General features: G+C 51.9%; 1 protein-coding gene across 4 annotated transcripts in view; it reads right to left on the bottom strand.

Annotated features, from left to right (window-relative positions):
- TCTN3 (tectonic family member 3) overlaps nt 1–19699 on the bottom strand; it is a 77342-nt gene that overhangs the window by 19576 nt on the left and 38067 nt on the right. For all 4 annotated transcript variants that reach the window (XM_045023032.1, XM_045023033.1, XM_045023034.1 and 1 more), the window contains exons 8-9: nt 19457–19531; nt 19237–19353 (exon numbers count right to left, since the gene is read on the bottom strand). In XM_045023032.1, coding sequence (XP_044878967.1) covers nt 19237–19353; nt 19457–19531 — 192 coding nt within the window. The remainder of the gene's footprint in view (nt 1–19236; nt 19354–19456; nt 19532–19699) is intronic.

The following is a 19699-nucleotide window of genomic DNA, read 5'->3' as shown; positions in this document are numbered from 1 at the left end:
TGATATACATGTAGTAAGATCCCTTCCTTGGATGACACTTTTATTAACCAGTTGTCTAGGTATGGATATACATACATCCCCTGCCTTCTTAGAATCATAGAATATCAGGGTTGGAAGGGACCTCAGGAGATCATTTAGTCCAACCCTCTGCTCAAAGCAGGACCAATCCCCAACTAAATCATCCCAGCCAGGGCTTTGTCAAGCCTGACCTTAAAAACCTCTAAGGAAGGAGATTCCACCACCTCCCTAGGTAACCTATTCCAGTGTTTCATCACCCTCCTAGTGAAAAAGGTTTTCCTAATATCCAACCTAAACCTCCCCCACTGCAACTTTAAACCATTATTCCTTGTTCTGTCATCAGGTACCACTGAGAACAGTCTAGATCCATCCTCTTTGGAATCCCCTTTCAGGTAGTTGAAAGCAGCTATCAAATCCCCCCTCATTCTTCTCTTCTGCAGGCTAAACAATCTCAGTTCCCTCAGCCTCTCCTCATAAGTCATGTGCTCCAGACCCCTAATAATTTTTGTTGCCCTCCACTGGACTATCTCCAATTTATCCACATCCTTCTTGTAGTGTGGGGCCCAAAACTGGACACAGTACTCCAAATGAGGCCTCACCAGTGCTGAATAGAGGGGAATGATCACATCCCTCGATCTGCTGGAAATGCCCCTACTTATACAACCCAAAATGCCATTAGCCTTCTTGGCAACAAGGGCACACTGTTGACTCATATTCAGCTTTTCGTCCACCACTGTGGGGAGCTTGGTTCTGTTGAGCTAGGAGAGGTTGTGGGGAGGTTGTCTGTAGGCCAGAAAAGGGGGTTCAGGAAAAGACGGTTACTCACCGTAGTAACTGTTGTTCTTCGAGATGTGTTGTTCCTATCCATTCCAGTTAGGTGTACGCGCCGCGCCTGCACGGCTCTTCGGAACATTTTTACCCTAGCAACTCTGGCGGGCTTGCTGGGCGCCCCCTGGAGTGGCACCGCTATGGTGCTGAATATATACCCCAGCCGGCCCGTCCGCTCCTCAGTTCCTTCTTGCCGGCTACTCCGACAGTGGGGAAGGAGGGCGGGTCTGGAATGGATAGGAGCAACATATCTCGAAGAACAACAGTTACTACGGTGAGTAACCGTCTTTTCTTCTTCGAGTGATTGCTCCTATGCATTCCAGTTAGGTGATTCCCAAGCCTTACCTAGGCGGTGGGGTCGGAGTGAGACGTGGCAGAGTGTAAGACTGCTGAGCCGAAGGCTGCATCGTCTCTGGATTGCTGCACCAACGCGTAGTGGGAAGCGAAGGTGTGGACAGAAGACCAGGTGGCCGCTCTACAAATGTCCTGGATGGGGACATGGGCCAGGAAGGCGGCCGACGAGGCTTGCGCCCTCGTCGAGTGAGCGATGAGGCGGCACGGTGGCACGCGAGCAAGCTCGTAGCATGTCCAGATACATGCCGTCACCCAGGAGGAAATCCGCTGCGAGGAGACCAGTTCGCCTTTCATGCAGTCGGCAACTGCTACAAACAGCTGTGGCGAACGCCGGAAGGGCTTCGTCCGCTCGATATAAAAAGCGAGGGCCCTGCGGAAGTCCAGGGTGTGAAGCTGTTGCTCACGAGGTGAGGCGTGCGGCTTCGGGAAGAAGACCGGAAGGAAGATCTCCTGATTAAGGTGAAAGGCCGACACCACCTTAGGGAGGAAGGCCGGGTGTGGTCGAAGCTGCACCTTGTCTCCGTGGAAGACGGTGTATGGTGGACTAACCGTTAGGGCACGGAGCTCAGAAACTCATCTTGCCGATGTAATTGCGACGAGGAAGGCTGTCTTCCAGGAGAGATAGAGTAGAGAGCACGTGGCCAGGGGCTCGAAGGGCGGTCCCATAAGCCTGGCCAGAATGAGATTCAAGTCCCAGGTCGGGGTAGGACGCCGCACCGGCGGGTACAAGCGGTCCAGGCCTTTAAGGAAGCGGGAAACCATCGGGTTGGAGAAGATGGACCGACCTCCCATGGATGGACGAAAGGCGGACACGGCTGCCAGGTGCATCTTCAAGGAGGAGACCGCGAGTCCTTGTTCTTTAAGGTACCAGAGGTAGTCCAGGATTGTAGGGATAGGGACTAGGAAGGGATTAAGGCCGCGCTGATCGCACCAGAGCGTGAAACGCTTCCATTTCACGAGGTAGGTGGAGCGAGTGGAAGGCTTCCTGCTTTCAAGTAGGACTTCTTGTACTGCCGCCGAACAGTCCCTCTCTGCGTGGGTCAACCACGCAGGTACCAAGCTGTAAGATGGAGGGACTGAAGGTTCGGGTGGCGGAGTCTGCCGAAGTCCTGCGTGATGAGGTCCGGCCATAACGAAAGGGGAATGGGATCCCGAACGGAGAGCTCGAGCAGCAGGGTGTACCTGTGCTGCCTCGGCCAGGCCGGAGCGACGAGTATGACGTGGGCCCTGTCCCTCCGAAGCTTCAGTAGCACTCGGTGTACGAGCGGGAACGGAGGGAAGGCGTAGAGGAGGTGATCCGTCCAGGAGCAGAGGAATGCGTCCGACAGGGAGCCTGGGGAGCGACCCTGGTATGAACAAAACAGATGGCACTTCCTGTTCTCCTTGGAGGCAAACAGGTCTACCTGGGGAAAGCCCCACCTCCGGAAAATTGTGTGCACCACATCCGGACGAAGAGACCACTCATGGGAAAGGAACGATCTGCTGAGATGGTCGGCCAGCGTGTTCTGCACTCCTGGAAGAAAGGACGCTTCCAGGCGAATCGAGTGGGTCATGCAGAAGTCCCACAGGAGCATGGTTTCTTTGCAGAGCAGGGAGGAGCGGGCTCCGCCCTGTTTGTTCACGTAGAACATCGCCGTCGTGTTGTCCGTGAACACTGCCACGCAGCGGTCTTGCAGATGGGCGCGGAAGGCGAGACACGCCAAGCGGATCGCTCGCAGCTCCCGGACATTGATGTGGAGGGAGAGCTCCTGGGGCGACCAGAGACCCTGGGTGTGAAGGTCGCCCAGGTGAGCCCCCCATCCCAACGCCAAGGCATCCGTGGTCAGTGTGACGGATGGACGAGGAGGGCGGAACAGGACTCCTGCACACACGACCTCTGGGTCCAGCCCATAGGCGGCAGGTTTGTATAATTTTTGGTGGGGCCCAAAATGATGGTGCCCCCCCGCTCCCGCCCTGTAAGCTGATATAAAATGAAGCTACAACGCGTCAGTGCCACAAGATTACAAGGGTCAATTAAAAGTGGAAAGTCAGAAGCAGCACTTGCCTACTTCAATATACAGTATTATATTTTGTTGCACCTGTTGTGATGAAGTGGGAATGTTCTTAATATTTTCTCTGAATACTGTGTGGGTGCCTCAGTTTCCCCTGCAAGATGCCAACTGAAGGTGTTGGGGACAAAGAGATCAGGTGGCCTCCTTGTCTGGAAGAGACACAGAGGCCAGAGGAGGGAGTGTCAGTTTGGAGCTGGCTGGGGAAATGGGGAGAGACCCAGAACTTGGTTCTGGGCTCCCCACCCCCCAAGATGGACCTGACAGAGGGGTTCTGATTTCTGTACCAACAAGCTCTGTTTAAACTGTGTTCCCGTCATCTAATAAACCTTCTGTTTTACTGTCTGGCTGAGAGTCACATGTGACTGCAGAGTTGGGGTGCAGGGACCTCTGGTTGCCCCAGGACCAGCCTGGGCAGACTCGCTGTGGAAAGTGCATAATGTGGAAGGGCATGCTGAATGCTCCGAGGTCAGACCCAGGAAGGTGTAAGCTTCTTGCCCTGGAGACAGTATGCTCCAAGAGAGGAGGCTCCCCCAGAGTCCTGACTGGCTTTGTATGGAGTTGTTCCAAAGCATCACAGCATCCCCTTCCACACCGTGCACTTCCCAGAAGTCCACACAGGCACTGACACTCCCTCCTCCGGCCTTTGTCTCTTTTCCAGGCATTAGGAGGCCACCTGATCTCTCTGTTCTCCAACACCTTCAGTTAGCACCTTGCAGGGGAAACTGATTTGGGAGAAATGAAGTAAAAGCTGCCCAAACCGAGCTTGAGCACTCCTGAATTTTGAGGTGTTCAAATCTGGAAGGCAGGTGCTGGGGGTGGGAGAGGGCTGTGGGCTCCATGGGGGAGCATGGCAGCAACTGTCTGGAGCTGCACGGAGCCAGAAACGCTGGTCTGAGTGGCACAGTAAGCGGTTTGGGGGTTGGAGAAGGGGTAGGGGGTTCTGGGGGGCAGTCAAGGGACAAGGAGAAGGGGGGGTTGGATGGGGCAGAGGTTCGGAGGGGCAGTCAGGGGATAGGCAGCAATTGGATAGGCATGGGAGTCCAGGAGGTTTATCAGGGGACAGGTAGGGGGTGGGGTCCTGGGGGGAAGTTGGGTGGGGTCTCAGGAGGGGGCAGTTGGGGACAAGGAGAAGGGAGGCTTAGATAGGGGCTGGGGACCCAAGGGGCAGTTAGGGGCAGGGGTCTCAGGAGGGGGTAATCGGGGGACAAGGACCAGTGGTGCTTAGATAGGGGGTGGGGGTCCTGGGGGGCAGTTGGGACAGGGGTCTGGGGAGGGGGCAATCAGCGGCCAGGGGCTGGGATTCAAAGGGCTCTGGGCTGCTGGCAGCCGCGGGGAGCCCTGAGCCCTTTAAATCCCAGCCGCCGCCGTGGCTGGGATTCAAAGGGCTCTAGGCTCCCTGCCCCTGCGGGCAGCGCAGAGCCCTCTGACTCCCGGCCACAGCTGAGATTTAAAGGGCTCTGGGCTCCCCGCGGTTGCAGGCAGTGCAGAGCCCTCTGACTCCCGGCCGCGGCTGGGATTTAAAGGGCTCTGGGCTCCCCGCGGTTGCAGGCAGCCCAGAGCCCTCTGACTCACCTGCGCTCCAAGCAGGGGAGAAACCTAGCTCCAAATATTGGTGGAGTAGAGCCCCTGATTGTGAATATTCCTGGGGCTTTAGCCCCACGAGCCCATATAAGTTGGCGCCCATGGTCCAGCCACCAGCTGAGCGAGTCGAGGGTAGGCTTCGTGACCGTGACCACCATGTCTATGGGGTCGCGATGTGGGCAGTACACCGCCAGCCAAGATTGAAATGGGCGAAGGCGCAGCCTGGCGTGCGTTGTCACGAATGTGCAGGACGCCATGTGGCCCAGGAGGCGTAGGCAGAACCGCACCGTCGTCGTGGGAAAGGTGTGTAGGTCCCGGATGACGGAGACCATTGTCTGGTGCCGAGATCGAGGGAGGCAGGCCCTGGCTAAACTGGAGTCGAGGACCGCTCCGATGAACTCCACTCGTTGCGATGGAGTTAGGGTGGACTTCTCGGCATTGATGAGAAGGCCCAGGGACCAAAATAGGGATAGTATTTCTGTCATCTGGTCCACTACCAGCTGCCGGGACGTCCCGCGAACCAGCCAGTCGTCGAGATACGGGTAGACATGTATGTGACGACAGCGGAGGGCTGAGGCAACCACTGCCATGCACTTGGTAAAGACCCTTGGCGTGGTTGACAGGCCAAAGGGTAGCACCGCAAACTGGTAGTGCGCGTTGTTGACTACGAACCGCAGGTAGCGTCGATGGGGAGGGTAAATCGCGATATGGAAGTACGCGTCCTTCATATTGAGGGCGGCAAACCAGTCTCCCGGATCCAGGGAGGGAATGATGGTCCCCAGGGTGACCATGCAAAACTTGAGCTTGAGCAGGTACCTGTTGAGCTCCCGGAGGTCCAGTATAGGATGTAGACCTCCTTTCGCCTTGGGGATGAGAAAATATCGGGAATAGAATCCCCTGCCCCGCATGTCGTGAGGCACCTCCTCTATGGCACCCAAGCTCAACAGAGTCTCGACCTCTTGTAGGAGGAATTGCTCGTGAGAGGGGTCCCTGAAAAGGGACGGGGAAGGTGGGTGGGAAGGAGGGGGCGAAACAAATTGAAGGCGGTAACCAGACTGGATTGTACAAAGCACCCAGTTGTCCGTTGTTATTTGGGACCACGCCGGAAGGAAGTGGGAAAGGCGGTTGCAAAATAATCGGGAAGGATCCGGTACAGAGCCTGATGGGCCGTCCTCGGGCGTCCCATCAAAACGCCTGCTTGGGGCCCTGAGGGGCCTTCGAAGGCGGGTGGGTCTGGTTGCGCCTGTTGCCCAACGGTCTACGGCGATTCAGGCCGGGTCGCCGGCTATTATAGGGTCGCGACCTGGGCTGATTAAAGGGCCGGTAGGGTTGCTGTCGGAATGACCTTCGCTGGGTAGCCGGTGTGTGCATACCCAGAGTGCAAATGGCAATTCGACTGTCCTTGAGGGTCTGAATTCTGGAATCCGTCTTTTCCGAAAACAGACCCTGAGTGTCGAAGGGGAGGTCTTGTAAAGTGTACTGCACCTCCGGTGGCAGGGTGGAGGACTGCAGCCAGGAGATGCGCCTCGTGGTCACTCCTGAGGCCAGGGTTCTGGCTCCCGAGTCCGCCGAGTCCAGAGCGGCCTGGATGGAGGACCTGGAGGATTTCTTGCCCTCTTCCAGGAGGGCCGAGAATTCCTGGCGTGGGGCTGTCGGGATCAGCTCCGAGAATTTCGCCAGGGACACCATGATGTCGAAGGTGTATCGGGCGAGGAGGGCCATCTGGTTGGCAATCCGGAGCTGGAGACCCCCCGCTGAGTAGACCTTTCGGCCCAACAGATCCATGCGCCTAGCTTCCTTGGATTTCGGCGCTGGAGCTGGCTGGCCATGTCTCTCCCTGTCGTTGACCGATTGGACCACGAGTGAGTCTGGTGCAGGATGGGTATACAAATACTCGTACCCCGTGGGGGGAACGGAGTACATCCTTTCTACACCGCGAGTGGTGGGAGGGACGGACGCCGGTGACTGCCAGATGGTAGTGGCGTTCTTTTGAATAGTGCGGATGAATGGTAAGGCCACCCGCACTGGGGCCTCAGCCCCAATTACATTAGTCACCGGGTCATCATCCTCAGCGACCTCCGCCACGGGGAGGTCAATAGCCTTCGCCACCCGGTGAAGAAGGTCTTGGTGGGCCCGCAAGTCAATAGGTGGAGGGTCCGCCGTAGACGCCTCCGCCACCGCCTCGTCTGGCGAGGATGACGAGGACCGACCTTGGACCACGGCCTCCGAAGATGGTTCCTCTATGGGGTAGGCAGCTGTCTCGGACCGCGGATGCTCCGCAGGACCAGGTGGCGACTGGGCGTCACCTGGTGGTGATGGGGGGGGCCTGCTTACTGTGGCGTCCGGCACCCTGCGTTCGGAGGCTGGGGTCCGCGGGGGGCAAGGGAGCCCTTGAGCTTCGTACTGGGCCCAGGGGACCCAAAAGCCCCACTGCTGCGCACCGTGGGCTTGTCCTCGCAGGGCAGCCTGAAGATGGCCATTGCTGTCTGTCTGCGAAGCGACCGAGGAGTGACGAGACGGCCACGGAGGAGCGGAGGCACTCATGGACTGCGCCGTCGATGCTGGCAATCTGTCCCCGGACGGTGCCGAGGAGCGGTGCCGGTCGTCGCGGTGCCGAGATGGAGAGCAGAACCATCGACTGCCGTGGTGCCGGGAGCTCGACCGGTGCCGGGAGCTCGACCAGGATCTCGACCGGCGGTGCCGGGAGCGGCTTCGGGAGTCACGGTGCCGGGAACGGTGCCGGGAATCGGACCTTCTGCGGTGCCGACGGGCTGGCGACCGGGACCAGGAGCATCTCCGGGAGTGCGACCGGTACCGCGATGTTGAGCAGTACCGGGATTGCGACCGGTGCCGAGAAGGTGAACGGTACCGCGATGGTGAGCGGTGCCGGGACCTGGAGCGGCGTGATGGTGACCGTCTTCGGGACCGGGATCGAGACCGAGACCTGGAGCGCCGTCTATCCCGTCCGTCAGGGGAAGGAGGCCGCATCATAGCTGACTTAACAGCCCGCACCGGCGGTGCCGGGGGCCAGAGGCTCGGTGCCTCTGTGAGCTCGATGAGCTCTCTCGCCGTCGAGAACGTCTTGGGCATGGACGGGAGCTGTAGCTCGACCACGGTTGGCACCGGGGAGCAGGGTGGTACCGGACTTAACGGCCCTTGCGGCGCCGGAGTCAACGGTACCGTGCACGGTCTGTGCACCGCCACAGCCGGTACCGGAGGCGTCGGTAGTGGCTGGGCTATTGGTCCCGGAGGATGCGGCTTCGAGGCCGTCTTCGCCGGCTTATGTTTCCTCGTTGGGGAGAGGGAACGGTGCCGGGTCGCCGGTGCCGGTTGCGGAGGTCGAGGAGCCTCGGTACTGGAGCGGCTCGGGGCCGCCGGTGCGCTGCGTGCCGATGATGACTTTGGTGCCGCCGGGGTCGGTGCGGGAGGCTGGAGCGTTGCCTCCATAAGGAGCTGCTTTAAACAACTGTCCCGCTCCTTTCTTGTTCTAGGCTTAAAGGCCGTGCAGATAGGACACTTATCTGGACGGTGGGTCTCCCCGAGGCAGCGCAGGCAGGAGTCGTGCGGGTCCCCGACAGGCATGTGCCGCTGGCAAGTCGCACAGGGCTTAAACCCCGGTGCCTTGGGCATGAGCCCGCACCGGTTGCGGAAGAAGAGGGGTAAACCCCCCTTATTCCCTTATTCTATACTATAGCTAACTAAACTTATTCAACTAAACTAACAACTAAGTAAACTAAACAACTATGTACACTCAAGAGTAGAGAAACGCTAGGGCTGTGGAGGAAAGGGAGCACTCCACTGTTCCAACTGGCCGTCACGGGCGGTAAGAAGGAACTGAGGAGCGGACGGGCCGGCTGGGGTATATATTCAGCGCCATAGCGGCGCCACTCCAGGGGGCGCCCAGCCGGCCCGCCAGAGTTGCTAGGGTAAAAATGTTCCGAAGAGCCGTGCACGCGCGGCGCGTACACCTAACTGGAATGCATAGGAGCAATCACTCGAAGAAGAAAGATTTCTTTCAGTGTGGAGTTTTAGTTTGATGATAGCCCATATGGGTTCCAGTGTGAGGTGGTAGGTGACAATGAGGGTGTGTGGTCAAAGCGGGTTTTATTTCTGTATTTAAGCAGGTTCTCTTGGGGTATTTGGGTGGCGCATTCTATGATGCAATCTACTTCTCTGGGAGTGTCCTTGTTTGGTGAAGGCAGTTTTGAGTGTTTTAAGGTGTATATCCTGGACTTGCTCCTCAGACAATATTCTATGGTATCTGAGTGGCTGGCTGTAGATAACAGAGTTCTTGGTGTGTTCGAGTTAGCTACTGGATCTATGAAGATAGGTGTCATGATCTGTGGGGTCCTTGTATATAGTTGTCTGTAGGGTGAAGCTGATTATGGTGTAAAGGAAGTTGATGCTAGTGTAGGACTGTTCCAGAGAGAGTTTGATGGATGGGTAGTGGTGGTTGAAGTTGTGGTGGAAATCTATGAGGGAGTTTAAGCCGTATGTTCAGAGGATAAAAATATCATCAATGTATGTCAGGTATATCATTGGTTCTGTGATGCCTTTGTCCAGTGGTGCAGTCCTAGGACTACAACGGTGATAATGGGCCACTTCACCTTCAGTGGTCCCTTAGAAAATGTGGTAACTACTTATGTTAAACTATCTGTTCGACCTTGTATTTAGCTGTGACACTCTGAGTACCTTTCCCAGACCTCAGGAAGAGCTCTGTGTAGCTCAAAAGCTTATCTCTCTCAGCAACAGAAGTTGGTCTGGTAAAAAAGATATTACCTCGCACTGCTTATCACATTACTGCTTAACAGTAATACTATGCAGAGCAGTGCTAGTTAACAAACCCTCCTGAGTTCTCTGAATTGGCTCCATAGATCTCACCCTCATGACAGGCTCCTCTGGGTGTCTTGTTGGATCCATAGAGGAATGGCTCCTAGCTCTGCACTGAGCGCTTAAATCAGAGCCTGGCTCCATAAATTAGATTCTGTCCTAGTAGGTCCTTCTCACTCAGATTGACTCTTTGTAATAAGGCTGACACTGGGAGGGCTGCAAATTTTTCCTCGGTACTGCAACTGAGTCTCTCTGAAATGGGACAGCTCTGGAAACAGTCTGTCAGTGATCCAGACCTTTTTTTCAGATCCTGACTGTGACGTTATGACTGTGATTCAATGAGATATTGTATGATGACAGGGCCAGAAAGAGTTAATTAACTCACAGACTGACCTGACCCATGGGTGAACCTTAAGGACTGGTTAGGAAGATATGTAAATGAATAGAGCTTTGAAATGCAAGTCTGCATTGTTAGAGGTAGAAGGGGGATGTTTGCTCAGGTCTTGGGATGCAAGCAAACAAGTCTTGTCTATTGCTATAGTTTTAATTCAAAGATCAAAAAAAGGAATATTAACATTTATAATGATACTTGAGTAAAATAGTATTATTGTCTATGTGTCTCTTTGAAGGTTGTGCTAACCTGTATCTGAACTGTTTAATGGGTAAATTACTCTGTGCTAATTGCCAGGATGTTTGGGAGAAGGAATTAAGCCTATTGTTTTCTCAGGCCGAAAGGCTGCTGGAAATGTATAAGAACCCTGGGACACGATCCTTCTTCATCTCAGATCTGCTTTGGGTTTCAAGAGGGGGAAACCTTAAGCCACAAGGATTGAGATCCCCAGTCACTGACTGGAGCCACCCTGAATATGGACATTGGACTATAACCTATGGACTATTTCTAAAAGGACTTTTGGCAACTACAAGCTTATCTCTGCTGTGTATCCGAACCTCAAGAATTGAATTCAAGTCTGTCTGTAGATTAATCCTTTAACCAACACTCTCTCTCTTTTCTTTTTTAATAAATTTTAGCTTAGTTAATAAGAATTGACTATAGCGTGTATTTTGGGTAAGATTTAAGTTATAATTGGACCTGGGTATGTGGCTGATCCTTTGGGATTGGAAGAACCTTTTCTTTTATATGATGAAGTAAGATTCTTAGGAATCATCATCATATCTGACAGGTGTGTCTGGACGGAGGCCTGAGGCTGGGCACTTTAAGGGAACTGCATGGTTTGAACTTCTAAGTGACCAGTAAGGTACTGTAGAAGCTGTTTTGTGCTGGTTGGTAAATCTAAGTATTGGAATAACCACCAGCATTTGGGGTTTGTCTGCCCTGTTTGGTTTGCAGTTCACCCTAATTGAGTGACCTCAGCTGGCTCCCACGAGCAGCACCGTCACAGTGGCGTAGTCGTGCAAGGATCCACAGAACCAGGTCAATTAAGCTTTGGGTCAGAACCCCGCGCTATCCAAATTGGAATTTTGGTATTGAGAGTTTGGTTGGTTAAGGAGCAGTTGCAATGGATGAGCAAAGAGCATATGAGGGTCTTGACAAAAAAGCCCTGGAATATTTGTGTTCAGAAAAGGGGATAAGCTTTAGAAAGAAAGCTACAAATCAAGAAATGAGAGATCTGGTAACGGCCAGTGATCAGGAGGCAGGAGCACAGCCCTTCCCTGATGCTACAGAAAATGCAGAAACAATTAGAATAAATAAGGCAGCAAATAAACTGCAACTGGAGCATGAACAGAAACTAGCAGATCTTCGATTGCTGGAAAGGCAAAAAATAGCTGAATTCGAAAGAGAAGCTGCTGAAAGAAAGAAGGAGGCTGATGAGAGAGAAGAAAAAGCTCGTAAGGGGCGTCTGGAATTACTGGCTGCTGAGGAGAAAGCTCTACAGAGGCAACAGGAGACCCACAAGATGGAACAGGAGACAGCTAAACTCCGGCTCCAAGTAATGGAAGAGCAGAAAAAGTCATCACCCCCTGGTACTCCACTTACCCACCACCGGGAGAAAAGCTGGGAAAGGATATGTCCCATCTACAACGATACTGAGGATATAGAGGAGTTTTTGTCTACTTTTTGAATGCCTCTGCAATCTGTACCGGATCCCCGATGATCAGCGAATGCCTGTCCTGCTGACCAGACTGACTGGAAAAGCCAGGGAGGTATTTAATGAATTGGGGGAACAGGAAGCCTTGGATTATGGGCGGTTTAAAGATTCTGTGTTAAGGCGGTTCAAGGTTACTCCTGATTCTTACAGAGTTAAGTTTAGAAAGTTTAAGATGACTAATGATTGTACTTTTGTGGAATGTGCTCATAAGCTGATGGGTTTTGTTAAAAAATGGGTTATGGGAGCAAAGGCACATGGGAGTTTTGAAAAGCTGCTGGATTTAATAACTTTGGAACAGTTCTTAGACATTGTGCCTGACCATGTGAGAGCAGCTGTGTGTGATAGGGACCCTGAGTCAGTCCTACGGGCGGCAGAGATTGCGGATGCCCATACCCAAAACAGGGCTCAAGAAGGGTGTAAACCCCCGGGGAAAACTAATCACCATTCTCCGCAGTTCAAGAGGAGGGAAGGATTTAAAGGTAAACCGGGCCCTGACTCTTATAAGGTTGCTCACAGGGGCCCAGAGGGTGGGAACTCTCACCCCAAGAATAAACCGGTTAAATGCTATCACTGTGGTATGCTTGGCCACATAAGACCAGATTGCCCGACCCTAAAGAGCAGCCCAAAGACAGCAACCCCAAAAGCCACAGTAAATGCCAACTCCATTACCCTGAGCTCCCAGGCTGAACCAAGTCCCAACAGCTCCACCTTAAGTCCAGGTGCAAGCAGAGCAGTGGCTAATGCCAACCCCATCATCTCCAGTGGTCTGGGAGGAGGTGATGAGCTCACCACTTATGTCAGGACTGAGGCTTGGCAAGGAAGTGAGAGGTTTATTAAGGAGGCAAAGGTCAATGGTGCTGAATGCATGGGGTGGCGAGACACTGGCTCGGATGTAACTATAGTCAAGGGACACCTGGTGAAGCCAGAGGACATGTTGCCAGGGGAGTATGTGACGATAGTGGCCCTATCTGAGTACTCCGTGGACCTGCCAATGGCTAGAATCCACCTTGAGTGGGATGGCTTTAAAGGGGATGTGAAGGCTGCTGTCCGGGATTTGATTCCGGCTGATGTTTTGGTAGGAAATAACATACTGGGGGTGCCTGGCCAAGTTAATGTGGCGACCAGGTCACAGAGAAACTGTGGGTCTGTGGCAGATACCCTGACTGACTGCAGTGAGGGGGATGGTGAACAGACAGAGAGTGTCTCTCAAGATGGATCAGGCGAGGGTTTGTCTGAAATATCAGAGATGGTTCTGAATTTAAACGAAACCCAGGGTAAATTCATTGTGGCTCAGCAGAGTGATGTGTCGTTAGAGAAAGCCAGGAATGATGCTCAGAGTCAGATCCCAGTTAATAAAGAGAGAGGCAGGTTTTTTATGCAGAATGGGCTGTTGTATAGGGAACCTCCTAGGGGAAGGAAGAATTCCCAAGCAGCAGTTCGCAAGCAGCTTGTGGTACCTGAGAGTTACCGCAGTGATTTGTTGAAGTTGGCTCATGATGGTCCTTTTGCAGGACATCTGGGTGTAGGCAAAACGTGTAACAGACTAGAGCAAAATTTCTACTGGCCTCACCTCTTTGGGTCGGTGAGAGATTACTGCAGGAGCTGTGAACTGTGCCAGAAGCGTAAGGGGTTAAGGGGGCCTAGCAAGGTGCCCCTCCAGCCTCTGCCCATTATAGGGGAGGCTTTTGCCAGAGTGGCTGTGGATATTGTGGGGCCATTCCCCAAACCTTCCAGAAATGGGAAGAAGTACATCCTGGTGTTGGTAGATTTTGCTACCAGATATCCTGAGGCTGTAGCCTTGGCTAATATTGAGGCTGAGACAGTGGCAGTGGCTTTGTTCTCTATTTTTAGCAGAGTGGGTTTTCCCAAGGAAATACTGTCTGACCGTGGGTCTAACTTCATGTCTGTGGTTTTCAGGCAGTTGTGGGAGTTATGTGGGGTAAAGCACCTGAAAGCTGCTCCCTACCACCCCCAGACTAATGGCCTAGTGGAAAGGTTCAACGGAACCCTGAAGTCTATGTTGAAAATGTATGTGGATAGACGCCAGAATGACTGGGATGTCCTGCTGCCGTATCTATTGTATGCATACAGGAGTGTGCCCCAAGAGTCTACAGGGTTTGCTCCCTTTGAACTGCTCTATGGGAGGCAGGTCCGGGGGCCCCTAGATTTGGTCCGTGATTCATGGGAAGGTAATGTGGAGGAGACAGAGCAGCCCGTGGCAGAATATGTGGCTCAGTTCAAGGAGAGTTTGCAAGAGATGATGAAGTTGGTTGAGCAGAATCTGAAAGAGAGCCAGGATACTCAGAAAGCCTGGTATGACAGAGATGCTCAGGAGAGAGCGTTTGAAATAGGGGACATGGTGTTGGTGCTAGATCCTGTCCGGAGGAACAAAATGAAGGATGTTTGGACCGGACCCATGGAGGTAGTGGAAAGGATTAATGAGGTTACCTATGATGTGAGGAAACCCCATGGCCGGGGAAGTGTGCAGACAGTGCATGTGAACAGAATGAAGGCCTACCATGCAAGGGAGGTAAATGTGAACATGATCTGTTGTGCTGAGGAAGAGGCAGTTTCTGTCCCTTTGATTGACATGGTTGCTGAAAGCCAAGAAGAAACGCCTCTTGAGAGCATTGAGATGGGGGAGGGTTTATCCACCCCTCAAAGGAAGGAGCTGCTAATGTTATTAAAACACCACAAGTGAACATTCTCCAACAGGCCAGGGCTCACTGATAGGATAACACACTCCATTCAGACGGTGGGTCCCCACCCAGCTCCCAGCAGAGCGTACAGGGCCAAGGGAGAGATGCAAAGGCAGATCCAGGAAGAGGTGAAAAGCATGCTGACAATGGGGGTAATTACCCAATCCATGAGCCCCTGGGCCTCTCCCATTGTGATGGTGCCAAAAAAGGATAAGACCATGAGATTTTGTGTGGATTACCGGAAGCTAAATGCTATCACTCAGCCTGACCCTTACCCCACACCCAGAATAGAGGATCTGTTAAATACGCTGGGGGGGGCCAAGTTTATAAGCACCCTGGATCTGACTAGGGGGTACTGGCAAATTCCCCTAGATGCTGATGCACAAGAAAAATCCGCTTTCATAGTGGAATCTGGCCTGTATGAGTTCAAAGTGTTGCCCTTTGGGATGCGTAATTCAGGGGCTACTTTCATGAGACTTATAAATGAGGTCCTACGGGGATTAGAGTCTTTTGCCAGGGCCTATATAGACGACCTGGCCATATTCAGCAGTTCATGGCAAGATCACCTTAACCACATAGGGGTTGTGCTGCACCGGCTCAGAGAGGCCAATCTAACTGTTAAGGTGTCTAAATGCAGAATGGGAGCTGCTGAGGTGACCTACCTGGGGCACAGGGTGGGCAATGGGCGACTGCGCCCTGAGCCTTTGAAGGTGGAGGCCATTAAGAACTGGCCTGTCCCTAGAACTAAGAAACAGGTCCAGTCGTTCATTGGTCTGGCCAACTATTACAGGAGGTTTGTTCAGGGATTCAGTGACGTTGTAGCTCCCATCACAGACCTGACGAAAAAGGAAAAACCAGACCGGGTGCAGTGGACGGAGGCCTGTGAGCAGGGATTTCAAAGCATAAAAAGTGCTTTGGCCAAAGAGCCTGTTTTAGTCAGCCCAGATTTCAAAAAGCCTTTTTTGCTATGTACAGATGCTTCCAATATTGGGCTGGGGGCAGTGCTAATGCAAGAGGGGGTGGGGGGTAAGAGACATCCCGTAGCGTACTTAAGTAAAAAGTTGTCCCCCACTGAGCAAAATTACACTACCATTGAGAAGGAATGTTATGCCATTGTCTGGGCTGTCAAGCAGCTTAAGCCCTATTTGTACAACCAAAAATTCACTGTGTTGAGTGATCATGCCCCTTTGGTCTGGCTGCACAAGGCCAAAGGTACCAACTCCAGGTTGCTGCGCTGGAGTTTAGCCCTTCAAGAGTATGAAATGGATATAATCCACATAAAGGGGAAGGAAAATATTGTAGCTGATGCATTGTCCCGGATGGGGACTCATTAGGATGCACTCAGCGATGTTTGTGTCATCCCTTCCTGCATCAATTTTGCGTTGGGGGTGTGACGTTATGACTGTGATTCAATGAGATATTGTATGATGACAGGGCCAGAAAGAGTTAATTAACTCACAGACTGACCTGACCCATGGGTGAACCTTAAGGACTGGTTAGGAAGATATGTAAATGAATAGAGCTTTGAAATGCAAGTCTGCATTGTTAGAGGTAGAAGGGGGATGTTTGCTCAGGTCTTGGGATGCAAGCAAACAAGTCTTGTCTATTGCTATAGTTTTAATTCAAAGATCAAAAAAAGGAATATTAACATTTATAATGATACTTGAGTAAAATAGTATTATTGTCTATGTGTCTCTTTGAAGGTTGTGCTAACCTGTATCTGAACTGTTTAATGGGTAAATTACTCTGTGCTAATTGCCAGGATGTTTGGGAGAAGGAATTAAGCCTATTGTTTTCTCAGGCCGAAAGGCTGCTGGAAATGTATAAGAACCCTGGGACACGATCCTTCTTCATCTCAGATCTGCTTTGGGTTTCAAGAGGGGGAAACCTTAAGCCACAAGGATTGAGATCCCCAGTCACTGACTGGAGCCACCCTGAATATGGACATTGGACTGTAACCTCTGGACTATTTCTAAAAGGACTTTTGGCAACTACAAGCTTATCTCTGCTGTGTATCCGAACCTCAAGAATTGAATTCAAGTCTGTCTGTAGATTAATCCTTTAACCAACACTCTCTCTCTTTTCTTTTTTAATAAATTTTAGCTTAGTTAATAAGAATTGACTATAGCGTGTATTTTGGGTAAGATTTAAGTTATAATTGGACCTGGGTATGTGGCTGATCCTTTGGGATTGGAAGAACCTTTTCTTTTATATGATGAAGTAAGATTCTTAGGAATCATCATCATATCTGACAGGTGTGTCTGGACGGAGGCCTGAGGCTGGGCACTTTAAGGGAACTGCATGGTTTGAACTTCTAAGTGACCAGTAAGGTACTGTAGAAGCTGTTTTGTGCTGGTTGGTAAATCTAAGTATTGGAATAACCACCAGCATTTGGGGTTTGTCTGCCCTGTTTGGTTTGCAGTTCACCCTAATTGAGTGACCTCAGCTGGCTCCCACGAGCAGCACCGTCACACTGACATCTCTCTTGGATACCATGCCTGACATAGGCCTTGGCTACACTTGAGAGTTACGGCACTGGTGGTGGCTTTACAGTGCTGTAACTTACTCCCCGTCCACACTGGCAAGGCACATACAGCGCTGTATCTCCCTGGCTACAGCGCTGCATGTACTCCGCCTCCATGAGAGGAATAAAGAGAACAGCGCTGGTGATGCAGCGCTGGGGTGCCAGTGTAAACAGTGATTAATCTTACTACGCTGTAACTGACCTCCGGAACCTTCCCATAATGCTTTTAAGTAAAGATAACACTCTTTGTTTTGTTCTGATGCCTCTGTTTTTTTTGTTGTGAGCTCGGGGATCCCGGAGCTGCTTAGCTAAAAAACAAACACAGCTACTGTTTGCTGTGAATGAGGCAGGCAGGGGGATCCCTTTGGAATGTCCACAGCTAGTGTTTGCTTGAGGAGAGAAACAGCATTGAGGGCGGGGGGAGAGGGGTCCATTTCGGAGCAGCTGCTTATCTGGTCTGTGAGGAAAAAAACAAAGGCGGCTATTTGCATTTAGTGAATGAGAGAGAGGTGGGGGAAGGGGTCGGAACTTGCAAGGCAGGGAATCTACTCTCTCTCTGTCTCCCCCACACTCCCTGTCACACTCCACCCCACCCCCATCTTTTGAAAAGCACGTTGCAGCCACTTGAACGCTGGGATAGCTGCCCATAATGCACCACTCCCAACACCGCTGCAAATGCTGCGAATGTGGCCACGACAGTGCGCTGGTAGCTGTCAGTGTGGCCACACTGCAGCGCTTTCCCTACACAGCTGTTAAAGACAGCTTTAACTCCCAGTATCTGAAAACAAGCTGTCACTTCAGTGCTTCATGCAATAAAGTTGCCTTGAGCCAGTTTTGTCTCTCTTTGCCCTTGTGATAAATGATGAGAAGTTTGGACATTTACAGGGAGAATGCCCTTCCCCCAAACATGTCAAGCATCTGGGATATGTGCCCGATGCTAGGAATACACCTTGGCACCAGATGCATCTTTTGAATCCAGGCTCCTTAGCCTTCTGATCTGTCATGCTATCCTTTATGTAATCCTGTGAACTTATGTACCAACTAACCTATACAAACTGCCTATCTACTTATAGGTTCTGAAAGGATCCTATAGCAACAATGTAATGGTCCAGCTGTCCACAGTTGAAGGCACTGAGGCAATGAAGCACCATGCTCCTTTTAAACACTTGCCCTAGAACAGGGGTTCTCAAACTGGGGGTCAGGACCCCACAGGGGGTTGTGAGGTTATTACATGGGGGGTTGTGAGCTGTCAACCTCTACCCCAAACCCCGCTTGCCTCCAGCATTTATAATGGTGTTAAATATATTAAAAAGTATGTTTAATTTATTTGGGGGGTTGCACTCGGGGGGTTGCACTCAGAGGCTTTCTATGTGAAAGGGGTCACCAGTAAAAAAGTTTGAGACCCATCGCCCTAGAATGTCTAGAATTGGGGAGGGAGGTTGGGGGAGGAAGAGAAGTGGGACGAGCAAGGAACGCACATGGATGCTCCAATGGCTACTTCTAGTAGAATTTTACCGTTCAGGCTGCTCTGGTCAGAGCATTCCCATGAATGGGAATATGCAGAGGATACTCAAAAGAAGAACTCACCCTTGCCCTTCCACAGCCCTGAAGTTTTGGGTCACTGATATTCTCTCCTGCAAACACACACTTATTACTCTGTCCTCACTGGAGAGGGGTTTTGGGGACTACTTCAACAAGCTTCTGTTGTTCTGAGTCAAGCAAACAACCTCACACCTTCCACATTATACATTGTCCTCCAGCCTTAGAACCTAAGGAGTTGGAAAAGGTCACTGACCCTACAAGGCAATTCCCATCCCCCACTGCCAGGGCACAGGTCAAGTAGCATCTGGAAAGGACACCAGCAGCTCTGCTCAGAACAAGTGAAATACAGCACTGCTTCCTATCCTCTCTTTACATAACATGTCTGGGACAAAAATATTGACCCTGATCTCTTCCCTCCCCTCCCCCAGAGACCATCCAAGAGCAGAACACCAACACCCTCCAACCCTGCACAAGACCAGGGCACTGAGCCCACCTGTCCCTACCTTGAGGACCTACCCGAGACCAAAACACTGACCCCAATACCCCACAGGACCCATATAAGATTGGGATGTTGAGCCCTGATTCCTCAAGGTCCACATGCTCTCATGGTACTAACCAGATCTCCTCACCCAAGGACTCAAATGAAGTCAGGACACTAACCCCAGCCCTTGCAAGGATCCATGTGAAACTAGGGCACTGACCCAGAACTGAAGTGTGAACCGCTGCTGCAGAGAGTTCCCAGAGACGCTGGTCACTTTAAGCTGGACAGAGACATTCTGGATTCCATGGGTCCCATTGAACTCTATTTCATAGATCACCTGCAAGTCCAACACAGAGGACGATCAGAGAAAAGGCAAGGACCTGGGGCCTTAACTCCAGCCCTGCACTGCCTCAATAATGGTGGAAGGGTGGTTCAGGTACCTCAGAAACAACATTGTGACAGGTGTTGCCATCCATCTGGGGAGCTCCAGGCTGTGTGACAGGGGTGATTCTCACCTGGAGGCAGAAAAAATAAAAAATCAGTTAATCCAGTAAAGAGTGGAGTGTGACCATCCATCCCTGATGTGGACGTTACTTACCATAACTGGAGGTTCTTCAAGATATGTGGTCCCTATCTGTATTCCTGACTGAGGGTATAAGAGTCAATGCAAGTCAACACTTCTC

Source organism: Mauremys mutica, chromosome 7 (genome assembly GCF_020497125.1).
Source record: "Mauremys mutica isolate MM-2020 ecotype Southern chromosome 7, ASM2049712v1, whole genome shotgun sequence".
NCBI classification, from domain to species: Eukaryota; Metazoa; Chordata; order Testudines; family Geoemydidae; genus Mauremys; species Mauremys mutica.
The sequence above is the reverse complement of the archived record's forward strand: the minus strand, read 5'-3'. Positions and strand labels throughout refer to the sequence as shown.